This window comes from Lepidochelys olivacea (assembly GCF_965140295.1).
Source record: "Lepidochelys olivacea isolate rLepOli2 genome assembly, chromosome: 4".
Taxonomy (NCBI): domain Eukaryota; kingdom Metazoa; phylum Chordata; order Testudines; family Cheloniidae; genus Lepidochelys; species Lepidochelys olivacea.
Window position 1 is genome coordinate 124,914,790 of NC_140414.1, and position 14,617 is coordinate 124,929,406.

The 14,617-nt window shown below is 39.9% G+C and overlaps 1 protein-coding gene across 3 annotated transcripts in view; it reads left to right on the forward strand.

The window, feature by feature from the left end:
- Positions 1-6,302, forward strand: part of KIAA0232 — a 101,676-nt gene extending 95,374 nt beyond the window's left edge. For all 3 annotated transcript variants that reach the window (XM_084625856.1, XM_084625858.1, XM_084625857.1), the window contains exons 7-9: positions 650-758; positions 3,947-4,044; positions 5,012-6,302. In XM_084625856.1, the coding sequence (XP_084481982.1) occupies positions 650-758; positions 3,947-4,044; positions 5,012-5,191 (387 nt within the window). In that variant the 3' untranslated portion in view covers positions 5,192-6,302. The remainder of the gene's footprint in view (positions 1-649; positions 759-3,946; positions 4,045-5,011) is intronic.
- Positions 6,303-14,617: the final 8,315 nt, after the last annotated feature.

The following is a 14,617-nucleotide window of genomic DNA, read 5'->3' on the forward strand; positions in this document are numbered from 1 at the left end:
AGGCTGTGCCTCCCCAAACAGCCTGGCCCCTGCCCCCCTCAGAACCTCCCACCCATCCAACCCCCCCCCACTCCTTGTTCCCTGACCACCCCCTCCTGGGACACCGCCCCCTATCTAACCCCCACTGTCCGCCCCCCCCCCCCCGCACCTCTGCCCTATCCAATGCCCCCTGCTCCATGTCCTCTGACCGCTCCCTGTCCCCTGACTGTCCCCTGGGACTCCTGGCCCCCTTACCATGCTGCTCAGAGCAGCATATCTGGCAGCCATGCCGACCAGCCGGAGCCAGATGCACTGCCCTGCATGAGCACGGAGCCCTGCAGCGCAGAGTGCTGCCCACGCGGCGGCATAGGTGCGGGGTAGGGAGAACAGCGGGGGAGGGGCTGGGGCCAGCCTCCCCAGCCAGGAGCTCAGGGGCCAGGCAGGATGGGCTGTAGTTTGCCCACCTCTGGCTTACAGTATTTGTGGTGGAGATACTCTAAGTGCTGTAGTGTAGATGTAGACTAAGAAAACCCTTTTCCAGTATAATCAGAAATTGTACCATGTTATTTCCATAGCTTGACAGATTGTTTTCAAGAGAGACCCTTTGCCCTTGAGTGTCAGAGTGCCTTGTTATTTTTGGGATATTAACATATGATTATTGTCTAAACAGTTTCCTATATTGAACACTGATCTGCAAACAACGAGTGGCAGCCAGGAAAAGCAGTCCTGGTGGGAAAAAGCACTCTATTCTCCCCTCTTTCCTGCATCACAGTGTGAAGGTAAGAAGAAGATACCGTTCTTGAACTAAGTGTGTTAAAATTGCTTACTTTACAGATGACCAGAAATAGAACTACCAGCTATACATAAAATTAATTTGTTTTTATTATAAATGCTAATTTGCGGGATAACAGCAACGCGGTCAGATTAAATCACATTTTTAATAAACAGATCTGCTTATCCATATCACTGATAACTTTGGATTTATTTAAAATGAAAATATTTTTAAAAAAATCCTTCTACATTTTATGCAAGTTTGTTCACTCCCCCCCCCCCCACTTTGGACTATAAAATAGATGTCAGTTTCACTTCTGTTTCTATTTATTTTCTAATTATATTAACACAGTGCTGCAGTGTTTGGATTGCTCACACAAAGGGGAATGCTTTATTTAAAAAAAATAGGGATTTCTTAAAGATCTCTGAGCTGTAAGAACTTGTCTTTTGAAAAACTTACATTTGGGGCCAGAATTGACCTGATACCATCCCTTTAACATACCTGATTTTGAGAGCACTTCACTAAATTTTGGTATGTTTGTCAGACTGGGTATGTTTGTAATAAATTGTCTGACTGGATTTTTAATAAATTCAGACTTTTTTTTCTTTGCTCTAAAATTTTAAAAAACTTTGGATACAATTTGAGATTGCCTAATAGTCAGTTGTACTTATTGTAGACTAAATTGATTCAGCATTTGGGGAAGTAGTGGTAGAGGCCACAATAGTAGCAAGGAGAGAAAGTTAGTTGTCAAGGAAGTAATTGTAATTTGGCCTGAGATGCTGCAACAGAGGGTCTGGCAGGAGGGCCACAAGGCCTTTGTTGACTTGTGGTTGGAGAGGAAAGGTTGCTGATTGATTGCCCTTCATGAAATTGCATATTGAATACGTTATTCAAGGAAAAGATGGTACATCTCTCCTTTTGGGGACTGGATTTGATTTTGGCCTCCATTAATGTGTAAATAAGGTGTAATTTTTTAATGGTGAGTAATTAACCATTGGAACAATTTACAAAGGATTGTGGTGGATTTTCCATCACTGACCATTTTAAAATCAAGATTGGATGTTTTTCTAAAAATCATGCTTTAGGAACTATTTTATTCTATGGCCTATATTATAAAGAAATTCAGACTAGATAATAATAGTCCGTTCTGGCCTCGGAATCTTTGAATTGGGGAAGGAATGGTTAACAATCTTGGGATTTGACAGGGTGTTTGGGGGGCTGCCAAACAGATTCTGGGACCTCCTGTTGGCAGGTGCCTAGTGAAAATACTTGTTCTATAGAGGATCCATTCCCTGATAAACTGGAATTGGAAGCTGATTAGGAGAAAGCATCTCCTCAAGAGGATGGGGCTGGGGCTGCAAATGACTTGTACATCGAGGAGACAACAATGGATGTTGAATGACATGTGAGAGAACTTGGGTTTCTGTTTCTCCTGTAGGAGTGTTGACATCACATAAAGCACCACCACAATTGGCACTTATTGGCAGTTTCTTGGCATGCTCAGGAGAGAAGTTAAGGGATTGAAATAGGCCTGGAGACTGAACTATTCTCCCATTGTTAGTACTAAAAAAAAACAAAAACAAAAACCTCTATGAATACTTTACATTTATTATTTAATATCTTAGGAGTGGTAAGAGAATTTAGTCATTCTGTAATTTTTAATTATATTTTGTAATTCTTAGTAATGTCTCATATTTAAACACTATGTAGCTGAAGTTCTTAAATCAAATTATCTAACATTTTATTGGACTTCTTATAAGAACTTAGAAAAAACAATACTAAATAAGTTGGTTAATTGTTTGTTATTAATTACCAAATATTACTATATATTGCTTGCAGAATGCACAAGTTATTTTAGAGAGACAAGGTTGGTGAGTTAATATCTTTTAATGGACCAACTTCTGTTGGTGAGAGAGGCATCTTGTCTCTCTGATATCCTGGGACCGACACGGCTACAACAACACTGCATACTCATTTTTTTTTATTCTAACATTAAATTACTCATTTCAAGTGTTCAATGCCCAGTAGTAAAAAGTCACATTTCAGTATAACTACAGAATTATTGCATAACAGCAAATAAATGGAGTCAGGGAAACAGATAACATAACAGAGCTTAATCTTGAACTACACTGTGCTACAGCATTGTACACATACTAACCAATGCAGCTACAGTTGGACCATCGCTAGCCGAGAACTCCGTTAAGCAACCTTTGCTAGTACAAGTTATGGTCACAGACCTACTTTTCAATTTGTTTGATGAAGATGGTGTCAATCCGTCTAGAGTTCAAAATTTTTTTTAAATATATTAATGTAATTGTGTTAACATAAACATTTTTGGAAAAACCTCTAGCTGTATATGTGGTAACTCCCAGCATTCCTCTAAGTGAAATTTACCTATTTTTCACTGCCACCTTCTGGTGAGCTGTCATACCAACTTTAGTGGTAGAATTTATTTAATCTGAGGAAGAGGGAAGACATAGAAAATATGGGTGAAATCCTGCTTCATTTAAGTCAATGGCAAAACTTCTGTTCCGTTAACTTTAGTGGGGCCAGGATTTCATCCTATCGAAATAAAATCTGACATTAGCTCTTACAGAAAGCATTAGCTTTTAAAGAGATCAGTCTTTCACAGAGTAGATAGCTGTACCCAACTATCTATGGTTTTATACATGCAAGACCTACTCTGATAAATTTTGAAGTAACCCCAGTGGACCAAATTGAGATATTAATTAATTAGGTTACAGTAATGCCCAGTGGTTCCAATCAGGATCAGGGCTTTGTTGGGCTAGATTTTTTACAGACAGAGGTAGAACTGGTCCTAAACAGTTTACAATATCAGACATTAAAAATGTATGAAGAAATTTCTAACCAAAATGGGAAAAAGTGATTTAGTCATTTTATAATATGTTACTTTTTACAGGTTTTTAGTAATTAAATTATATTTTTCTCTTTTTAATGTAGTGGTGTCCCTTTGAGGTAAGGTTTGAGGGCACTCTGGTGAGGAGAAACCTGCATTGTACTTCAGTGTTTAAAGCTGTCAAACCAGACCATTTCAGTTAACACACAACTTAGATAAATCTGAAGAAAACTTATTAGATGTTATACATTTTAGTGAAATGTAGATAAACTTGTTTCTTAATGAGATTTTCCTCCTCTTTTTTTGTCTCCTCCATTCTGAAACAAAAACACCTCAAGAATGTTACACAAATGCCAAGGGAGAGAATGGTGTAGGAGAATACCCAGATGTAAAGGAAGTTCCCAACAATGAAGAACATCTTTTAGATTTTAATATGGTGAGTGATTGATTTATTTTTATCCTCTGTCATCACAATATTTGTGGCTGGCCCCAGTTATATTCCAGACTACAAATTCTGATTTTCTCCACATTTTCATTTTGAAGCCACTTTCTTGCCCTGGCATTCTTTGCAAACTCCTCGCTGTACTTACCTGTCTTTTGGCCAAGAGGGTGGAATGTAAGCCCTCTGGGATGATTGTGAATTGATTGGTCAGATTTGCTGGAAGAGTGCTGTATTTTTTTCTTCACAGAGCTTACTTCCAGTAACTAGGGTGGGACAGTGTGCTCCTGTGAACCACACAGAGCCACTGTTATGGGGAGTTAACAATATGCATGTTGAACTTTGTGTCCTTCTCGTAAGTCACAAACTACTTATTTGGTGAATGGTGCTTTTGCAGTAGGAGAAAATGCCTTTTGTCCCAGTTATTGCTACATTTCACTTTTGCCAGAGATGATACTCCTCTACTTAGTGAATTGCCCAGTAGGGCATATTATGTAGTGCTGCTAACATCTAGATTTTGCACTCGACATACTCCTGTAAGATCATTGATGCAACTGCAAATACGATGTGTTTCCAGAAGTGCGGCTTGATGCAGACAAACTAGCATGATGTGAGACCTTAAGATTTGGGAATGACTTGGAGAGTCACTCTCCAGTTAGCAGCGATAATAATGTACTCAGAATAAAAATGTGGTTCAGAAATTGGCAAGAGAGTCAGAAATGGAAGACTTCGAATGGAAGGGTGGGTGAAAAAAAATGCTGCCCTCAACCTGGATTTGTCATCACAGCCCAACCCTCGCTATTCACATCTAAGTTAGAAAGGGGAAGTGGGAACTGTAACTCTGAATAACTGTGGCATCTTTCCCCTAACATAAAAAATAAATTATAAAATCTGCCAGCTTATAAATAGACAAATATGTTTTGTTTTCCACTGTACCAAATAAAGTGTCAATTTAAATCCTTAGGTTTCTTCTGTTCATGAAGCAAGGTGTGCAGATGATAGAAATTCTGGAGCAAAACCAAATGGCTTCAGGAAGAAAATATACTCCAGTGATAGCTCCAGCTCTGAAGAGACAGCTTCAGAAGGTGGAAGTGAATGGGCTGATCCTTGTGAGGAGGAGCTTTTTTCTCGAACTCACCTATAAAACTGCAGAATACAACAAATGATTTAAAAGTAACATGAGATGGAAAACTGTCCTTCCTGAGGGTCTGTAGCTCTAAAACAACAACTTGAGTTTCCTCTTCAGTTAACGGATTCAGATATGTATTTATCTTTCTCTTCTTGCTTATTTTATAGTTAGGGACATAACTGTCCTGTTGAATATTTTACTTTCTCCAAACTGTTAAATTCTTGGCTATTTGAACTAGATTAGATTGTGTTGTCAAATCAAGAATGGATGTGCATGTGCTTGTCTTAGTGGTACCACTGCTTTTTTGCATCTTAACTGCAGTTATTGTCATTCGTAACTGTAGCCCTACCACTATTACTATCTTATTAGCATTGCAGTGTCTACAACTACTTCTGCTATTCAGAGACTTTAGCTTTTGGCACATTTAGGATTTGTTCTTTGAGAACAGGGAGATAAATACTAAACACTGTAATCTATCAGTGCCTTTCTGAATGCAGGAGAAAAGCATGAATGACTTGTCCAGTCTTCATTCAGTAACTCTCATAACTTTGAAGTAGGAACAACAGGGTTGTGCTTTAGAGACTTACAGAAACTGTGTTTTCTATCCTATGATTTTCCCCTCCCTCCCCCCATCCTGCAAACCAACACTGAAGATGCTATGGTTTGTAGTCTTCTTGCTAACTGGAAAAGCCAAGGATTTTTGTAGGTATGGAGGCAATGTGGGGTTTTTTTTCTTTTCTTTTTTTTTTTTTTTTTTGTCCTTTTTTAGTGACCTGCCATTATAAGGTAGAAGTATTTAAAAAAAAAAATCCCACCAAAACCCCCCAAACCACTGGGGTTATGTGGGGATTGTTGTAAACTTTGTAACAAGTAATAAGGATTTTGTCTTGTTGCAAATTATTGCATTCATGTAACCTGCAAATGCATCCTATATTGAATTTGAGCCTGATGACTAAAACTATCTAAAATGCTCAGAATGTTCAGTGTTTTATATGCAAAAGGTCAGTGCTTCACTTGAAAGAAATCCTGTGGCTGCTGCAGTTAGCTGCTGTTGTGGCTGTAATTTAGTAAATCTTGTAGTTCATTTTGTGTTCCTGAGAGAATGTTAGGGGCAAGTTATGTGTGTGGTGGGTGGGAGGGTGGGAGGGAAGTGATGACTTACAACATACATGTGTGATTGCAGTAGTGATTGTTGCTTTACGTGACTTGCTTTTAAATTTTATTTTGTTAACCTAGAAAGTGAATACATCATCAAGTTGCATCTGTACAAGACTATCAGCTCCTTGTGCTTTTTAATACATTATGCAAAATTTATAAGCCAGGAGGAGCAATATTTGCAAAACTAAACATCCTAAGTTTTTACCAACTAAGTTTTTAAAAAACTAATCTATACAATAGCAGCATGTCTATAACATCAGGAAGTGCAGAGAGTCTAGTACTGACTTGAAAAAGCTTAACCGTTAATTTTGACAGGCAATAAAAACTCCTAAGAATTATAGCTGTTTGAAATATGATCTGAACGGGCTGTGAAATATGTTCTGTGGCAGGGAAGTGAATTGAATAACTGGGTTTTGTTGCCTTTTCTTAATTGATAGTACAAGAATTAAGATCTGCAGTTATAAAACCGTGCAAGGCTGCATGTATCCTTTTTGCTGAAACCCTTACTTAATTGGCTTTGTTTGTTCTTACCAGGAAAATTTTTCTGATCCTGCTATTAAACTACATATTCTTAGGGTTTATATTCATACAACAAATCTTTTGACACTTTAAACTTTTTTAAATTTTTATTTATTTGCAGATTTTGGATAGGTTTTTATGTATTTTACTTTCTTCTGGAGCTTCCTTAAGAGGTTGTGTAGCACCTGCACTGAAAACTATTTATCTGTAAACGTGAAAGTAAAATGAACTTAACATGTAAATTCCTCAAATCACTACAAGGACGAATGGAATAGAGCTTCATTCTAGAATAAAAAAATGACCAAATGAACATATTTCAAACACAATCTTTAGCTCAGTTTATATTTGATAGAGCTGCTTTTTTAGTAAGAAAGGGCTCAAAAACAACAAAGGTGTTGACTTTAATTACATCGTGGTGTAATATTCCAGCACCTTTGGGGAAAAATAAAATGGTATATAATTGAGCTTGGGCAATAACAAATTGTCTGTACTTGTTTTCATAGTTTAATGGCTAAAGCTCTAAAGCTTTCAGTGAGAGAGTTGAGGTGTGGTTTTTAGTTTTTCTGTATGGATAGAGACACAAAAAAGCATTAAAGGTTGGCAAACGCTGAACTGCACTGTGGTATGAAGCGCATTGCATATCCATAGCACTGAAATATCAGTTTTCCATTCCTGGGCTGAAATTTGTTTCTACTGTTTTGCTTCAAGTGGTTGTATTTGTTCTGATTTCATGTACACCAGAGTAACTGATTTTGTTTTCTTGTGGGGTTACTTAACACCAAATAAAAATATAAAAGGACAATTGGATGGCCTGTGTGTATTCTTTTTGGTTTAGTTAAGATATATAATTCTCATTCAAATTTGAACATACAACACTTAGTAATTAAATATTTTGAGGTAGAGGACACAGAGTGCAGATATCTAACTAACACAAGTCCTCTTTCCATCACTATAATGTCTTTCTGCTCTGTCCCTGTGTTTTAGTCTAATTGAGACAAATATGCACTGCATGTGTCATTAAAATCTTTGGACCCTTGAACTTGTCTCAGAAAAAAAAGAAATTTCAGAAGAGATGAACACACATCAGAATTCCTGCCTAATTACTATTGTAGAAAGCGTCATACCCTTAGGTTTAAAACAGTGAGAAACCTGTTGTTGAGAGAAGATACTGGATCACTACAAAGAGAATAAGAATAATCAACTGGGAAACACTAATCTAACCTCCCTGATCAGTGAGATTGAGAATATTTTACATAGCACTGGCGGATGAAAGACAAGTTTTTGTTTCTTCCCCCAACCTAAACTCAGCCATTCAGACTCAGAATATATTTGATTTGTAGAACTATGGTGAATACGATTCTCACTTTTTGAAAATGATTAATCTCAACCAAGTGCCTGAAAGTGAAGTAGAAACTTCTCTTGTGTGTCAGCTTGAACTACAGAGCTAGGATTTTTTTTAAATTTATAACTGTGGATATAGGAAATTTAGTTAACACCTAAACTAAATGGCTTCATTTTCACTGATCTCAATAGGGCATATAATACCCATGATCTATAGATTTCCTAAGTTTGTAGCTCTAACACACAGAGCATAATGAAAAGTGTAACTTGGCCCTCCACACAGAATGAGTCTGACTTTCCTGGACTAGACAATGTGGAAATAGTACAAAAATACACACTTAGGTATGTGAGACACATCCGTACAAAATTTCTTAGAGAAAAATATTTAATGGATGGTACCTGTTTTGCGAATTACAATTGTTTTCATCTCTATGTATTTAGATAACTCAGCTCCTAAGTTTCACTTCTTGAAAGGATGGTCATTGCATAATCTTCTGTGGCCACAAAATCAATAGGTTGTGTACTGGAGGTAGATATACTTCAGAGAAAGAATTCCAAACAATTCCCAGAGATTTATCTGTCTGAAGGTCCACTAAAGTCAGTGCCCAGCACATCTAGCAACATTTACCTCTAATTTCAAAGGTTGCAATAATTTCCAAATTGAAACTCTAATCCTAATAATTTCAGACATTAATTGTTCTAGAAATAGTTTTTCTTTGTGATTATAGAGGACTTTTGTTAAACGGATTAAATTGGTCAACCAGGCCTTTTGATCATTATATTTGAATGATTACTACAGATTTCTCAGTCAGCTTCCCCTTCCAGTATGTGATACAAGCAAATTCTATTAGTCATTTTAGTGCCCAGTCAGGTCCATCTGGTTATAGTTGACTTTAATGTGCACTCCCATCAGCTATAATAGTCTTTAGCAGCAAATAAGACTCTTTTCAGTAAACAGCAGTGCTGATGCTTAAATGTTAGTTGCTCTTAAGAAGTGCGTGAAATTCTTTTCTTCCTTTGGAAATGTCAGAAAAATTATTCTCAGTATAATTTTTATACCAAGTGCCTTTGCCAATAGGAAAGGGGTTTTAGAATGTACCTTTTGATCCATGGGACCAAATCAGCCCCACTGTACAAGGTGTGATCCTTAAAATCAAACTCCAGTGAATGAATTTGACCATTAAGGGCTCCCTTCCCTCCAGCTTTTGGATGTCTTTAGCTTGTTTACTTTTTGTCTCAACCTTTCCAGACTACTCTACCCTTCAGGAATCTGATTTGTCTTGCTTACCCCAAGTTTCACATCACTTAAAAACTACTTGCTTACAAAATCAGACAAAATACAGAAGTGTCACAAGACGCTATTATTGAAAAAAGTGTACTTTCATTTTTACCATGTAATAAAATAAATCAATTGGAATATGAATATTATACTTCCATTTCAGTGTACAGTGTATATAGAGCAATATAAACAAATCATTGTATGAAATTTTAGTTTGTACAGACTTTGCTAGTGCTTTTTAATGTAGCCTATGATTAAACTAGGCAAATATCTAAATGAGTTGATGTAACCCCTGGAAGACATTTGTGTACTCCTTTAGTATAATTAATAATTTGTATGTATATGACATCTTTCACTGAAAATCTCAAACTGCTTTACAAAGAGGGTAAGGATATTATCTCTGCCTATTGAGCTGCCCCACAGGAGGGTAGGTCTAAGGCACTTGCAAGTTGGGCAACCCCCTTGCTCGGTAAACAAAGAGCTAGGAGTGCTCAGCTCTTTCATTTGCTGGAAAGCCAACTAGGGAGCAGCTCATCCTCATGGCTGTCCTCCCCACAGCCTACTTTGTTTTCTTTCATCCTTGAGGTCACTGGCAAAGCTCATCCCAATTTAGCACAAGTTGTAGAGGCAGTAGAAGTAACTGATGTTGCATCGCTTCCTGCTCTTCTCTGCAGAGGGTGCTGTGTGCATTGGAGACTGAATACAGTTCATTCTCCCTTCAATCCTTCTGTGATAAAGGAGGAAAAAGACTGCAAAAGGAACCTCAGAGACCCAGGGGGAAGGGTGGGGAGAGAGACCCACAGTAGTGATAGAGAGCCTATTCCACCTATGAAATAAGTAGTAGTTTTCAAGCTTTCCAGAGTGGCTCACAACCACGAGTGCTATCCTCAGGGCACAAACCCCCAAACTGGTTGCGCTTTCTATACATAGATTTCACCAACTGAGTTCAAGTGTGAACTCCTCAAGCACTATAACAGCCTTAACATGGAGTCACAGACAGTCTCCTTGGGTACTCTGGTCTATCTTGCCACCTAAGCAAGCTTGCCTTTGGGATAGATGGTCCCTTACACCAAAAATCACAACAATATTCAGAAAAAAGGAAAGGAGTACTTGTGGCACCTTAGAGACTAACAAATTTATTTGAGCATAAGCTTTCGTGAGCTACATGCATCCAATGAAGTGAGCTGTAGTTCACAAAAGCTTATGCTCAAATTTGTTAGTCTCTAAGGTGCCACAAGTACTCCTTTTTTCTTTTTGCGAATACAGACTAACACAGCTGCTACTCTGAAACTTATAACAGTGGTTCTCAACCTTTCCAGACTACTGTATCCCTTTCAGGAGTCTGGTTTGTCTTGTTTACCCCAAGTTTCATCTCATTTAAAAACTACTTATTTAGTACAGTACTCAAAATCAGACAAAAATACATAAGTCTCACAGCACACTATTACTGAAAAATTGCTCCCTTTCATTTTTACTATATAATTATAAAATAAATCAATTGGAATATAAATACTGTACTTACATATCAGTGTATACAGAACAGTATAAACAAGTCATTGTATGAAATTTTAGTTTTTACTGACTTCACTAGTGCTTTTTATGTAGCCTATTGTACTCCCTGGAAGACCTCTGAGAGCCACTGCCTTATAACATACAATACAGATAGTATTAGTAAGATTAATACATGTAGCATCCCACAAGCATTTCATAAAGCCTAAACACATTCTTATCAACGTAACAACTATTTTAACAATGCTAGCACACAGGTTAGCTAGACTGGTTCCAGCTATGGATTTGTCAGTGTTCAGTGAGGCCTAGGAGCATTGGCATGAGCTGGCAACTGGTCTGCCACTGTCCCAGTAGTATCCCCAAGAAGAGGAAACTGTAGCACTGGGAGATGACATGATTTGCCTCAACTCAAAGCAAAACTGGGACTCAGGATAGTTTCTGTTCCTAGCACTGCCACCGTCTTCTCTAACCACTGGAATTTCTTGCTTCTTTTAAAAATAATTCAAAGTTAGTTTGTTACAATTCAATAGAGCTTGTTTTTCAAGTTCTGAGCACTTTCTAACAAACTAGAACATACTACAGCTGGAAAAAGCATTGCTTTAGTGGCTTGTTGCGTATGCTGAACACTGGGTGATTTTGATTACACGGATTTCACTGTGGAATTGCTGGGTGTGTGTGTTATGATAAGACTATTGTCTGTCCAGGGGATATTTGAAAGTGCTACAATATCTTACTCCATCTAAGAGTCTTCCCCCTTTTTCCTGTCCCCCATTCACCTTGCCACCCTACATGGTTAAAAGAATAAAATTAGGGTCCCCCAGCACCTGCTAAGGTGCTCCCCCTCACCTCTGCCAATGATAATCTAGGTGTTAACAATAATGGTGCTACATGCCTGATTTTACTTAGCCCATCCTCCTGCATGAAAAAGTTACATTTTGGCTGTCCTGCTACATGTGTAGGAAAGAGGTAGACAGATTGGGCGTGGGAGGGGGGATGACAATAAGGGGCACTTCTCTCACCTGACTCTGGTTCACCCAGACCTGTGCTGTTGACATTTCTCAGACACTGATTCACAGAAGGATATTTCTGTAAGGAATAATCCATGCAGGTGGTGGCTGTGTGGGAGATGTATTGATGACCACAGCTGGCCAGAACAAAGGCAAAAACTAACTCTGCAAAAAGCAGCATTAATTGAGGTCAAACAGAGAGACCCAGAATTTTGCCTATGTGTTGCAGACCACAGCACTCACTTGTGTGATATGCATATTTTCTGATCGAATCATCTTATTGCCCAGTGCTAGAACTCAATGGTACCAATCAATTCCACTCATGGTTCCCTTTTTACTCTGTTACCTTGTTCATTAGCCATTTTCTCACACACACACACACACACACACAAATTCTACACACAGAGAGAAAGCACGACAGCCGATCTCATTTCTGACATTTGTCTTCAGCAGTGAATTATCCTGTCTCAGCATGACTGAAGACAACAGAGATTATTCATTTGTTACATAGGAATGCAACATACTTCTTGCTCTCCTGCTGTACATAAGGGCTGAAACTACTTTAAATGACAATTATGAAAAATCACAACAGAAGGTACTTGTCAGTTAATGATAGTGCTCAAACTTTTCATGACCCTATGAGTTGAATCATCAGTGAAATAACATTCATTTAACTAAAAAAAAAAAAAAAATAGTGGCTCATCAAAATTGACTTCCAATTTATAGTAGAAAGGTAAAGTCCAGTCTTAAAAGTTTTTCTCCTCGGGTGGTGCTCGGGGGGGCAGGGTGGCAGTAGGATTTGTCTATATTGGCACTTCATCAGCAAAACTTTTGTCATTCAGGGGTGTTAAAAAACACACACACACAGAACAACAAAAGTTTTGCCAACGAAAAGTGATGGTGTGAACAGCGCTTTGATGACAGGAGCACTCGCCTGCTGACAAACAGCAGCTACACTGCGTGTCTTTTAGTGGCATGGAGGACAGCTGTGTCGTTTAAAGCCTCATAGTGTAGCCATAGTCTAAAGCAAGTGTGTATTGTAATTACATAGATGACAGCCTAGAGAAAGGAAGGAAATGTTAGTGGTCTGATCCTGCAGTATGCTAAGAGCTATACTGATATTGCTATCAATGTGGAAACAGGTGGATAGCATTTTGCACGTGGTGCTCAAAATGTATAGGGGTGAAGAGATGGAAACCAAAAGAGGAGAGAGGGTAGAGATGGACAAAGAGGGGATAAAACAGAGAGAGGTGACAGGAAGAGAAGGAAAGTACATATTGCAAGAACCAACAGTTCTTATCATTCCAGAGGTTCCACTTCTGGCATTACAGATGGGACCAGATTTCCAAAAGAGCTTAGCTCCCATTTAGGGATCCAAATACCAGCCAGGTAAGATTTTCAAAGGCGCTATGGACCCAGTGGGCTGAGCTCCTTTGCAAATCTGGTCCTGAACACTTCTGTTATCAAGTCAGTAAATTCTCCCCCTTTCCACGGTATGCATCCAATGAAGTGAGCTGTAGCTCACGAAAGCTCATGCTCAAATAAATTGGTTAGTCTAAGGTGCCACAAGTACTCCTTTTCTTTTTGCGAATACAGACTAACACGGCTGTTACTCTGAAATCTCTCCCTTAGCTTTCCCATCTACACCTAAAACAGGTCAACCTGGCTACACTGCTCAGGGCTGTGAAAAATGTCACGCCCTGTGCAGGCGAGTTCTTCCATAGACCTAGCTACCGCCTCTCGAAGGGGTGGATTTACTGCAGCAACTGAAAACCCCTCCTGTCGCTGTAATAAGTGTCTATGCAACAGCAGGGCCGCAGCTCCCTCAATAACCCACTGGGGGTGGTGAGGGAAGATGCTTCTATCTCCAACTTTTTGTGAGAAGACTTTACAAGCCCCTCCCCGAAACTTGAGCTTATTTTACACCAAAATAAAGCCTCTCCCTCCATGTTAGGTTTCCAAAGTGGGTGGGCTTTTTGTGCCCCCCGCTTTGGGTCTGTGTCACCGGCCCGTTCTGGGGCTCCCACGGGCTGCCAGGTAGGGCGCTCTCTGCCCGTCTGAAGGTGGCGTTTTCTCTCAGCTGTCCGGGTTCCCTGATAAATCGCCACCGGGTGACAAAGACCCGCAGAGACGGTCGCTTTCCTCGCCTCAGAGTCGCCCGGGGTCTCCCTGCTTCACCGCAGGCCCCCTCCTCCCTTGCAGCGGGGCAGCCACAGCAACAAAGGGGTCCCACGCTGCTCCATTAGTCTCCCCTTCCTCGCGGCCCTCCAACCCCAGAGAATTCAAAATGGCGGTGGGCGGGGCTACTCGGAACAGGTACAGCGCCTGGCCGCGGGGAAGCCAAGCCGGGTCCGGCTAGCTCCGCCCCCTCCCTCTGCAAGCCCTATCTCGCGTGCTTAAACGCTTCTCCCGTCGCTCGCTCTCTCGCCGCCGATTGGCTTCTCTCGGTAGCGGGCGGGGCCAGTGAGCTGCTGGAAGGGGAACAGCGGCAAGAGAGAGGATTCGCGTCAGCGGTGGGGGAAGAGACAAGTGTGGGGAACAGCAGAGCGGGACTGTTCCCGCGGCGGAGGGGGAGCGGCGCGAAGGTGGAACAGCTGCAGGAGAGGCGGGGCTGGGTAGAACGTGACT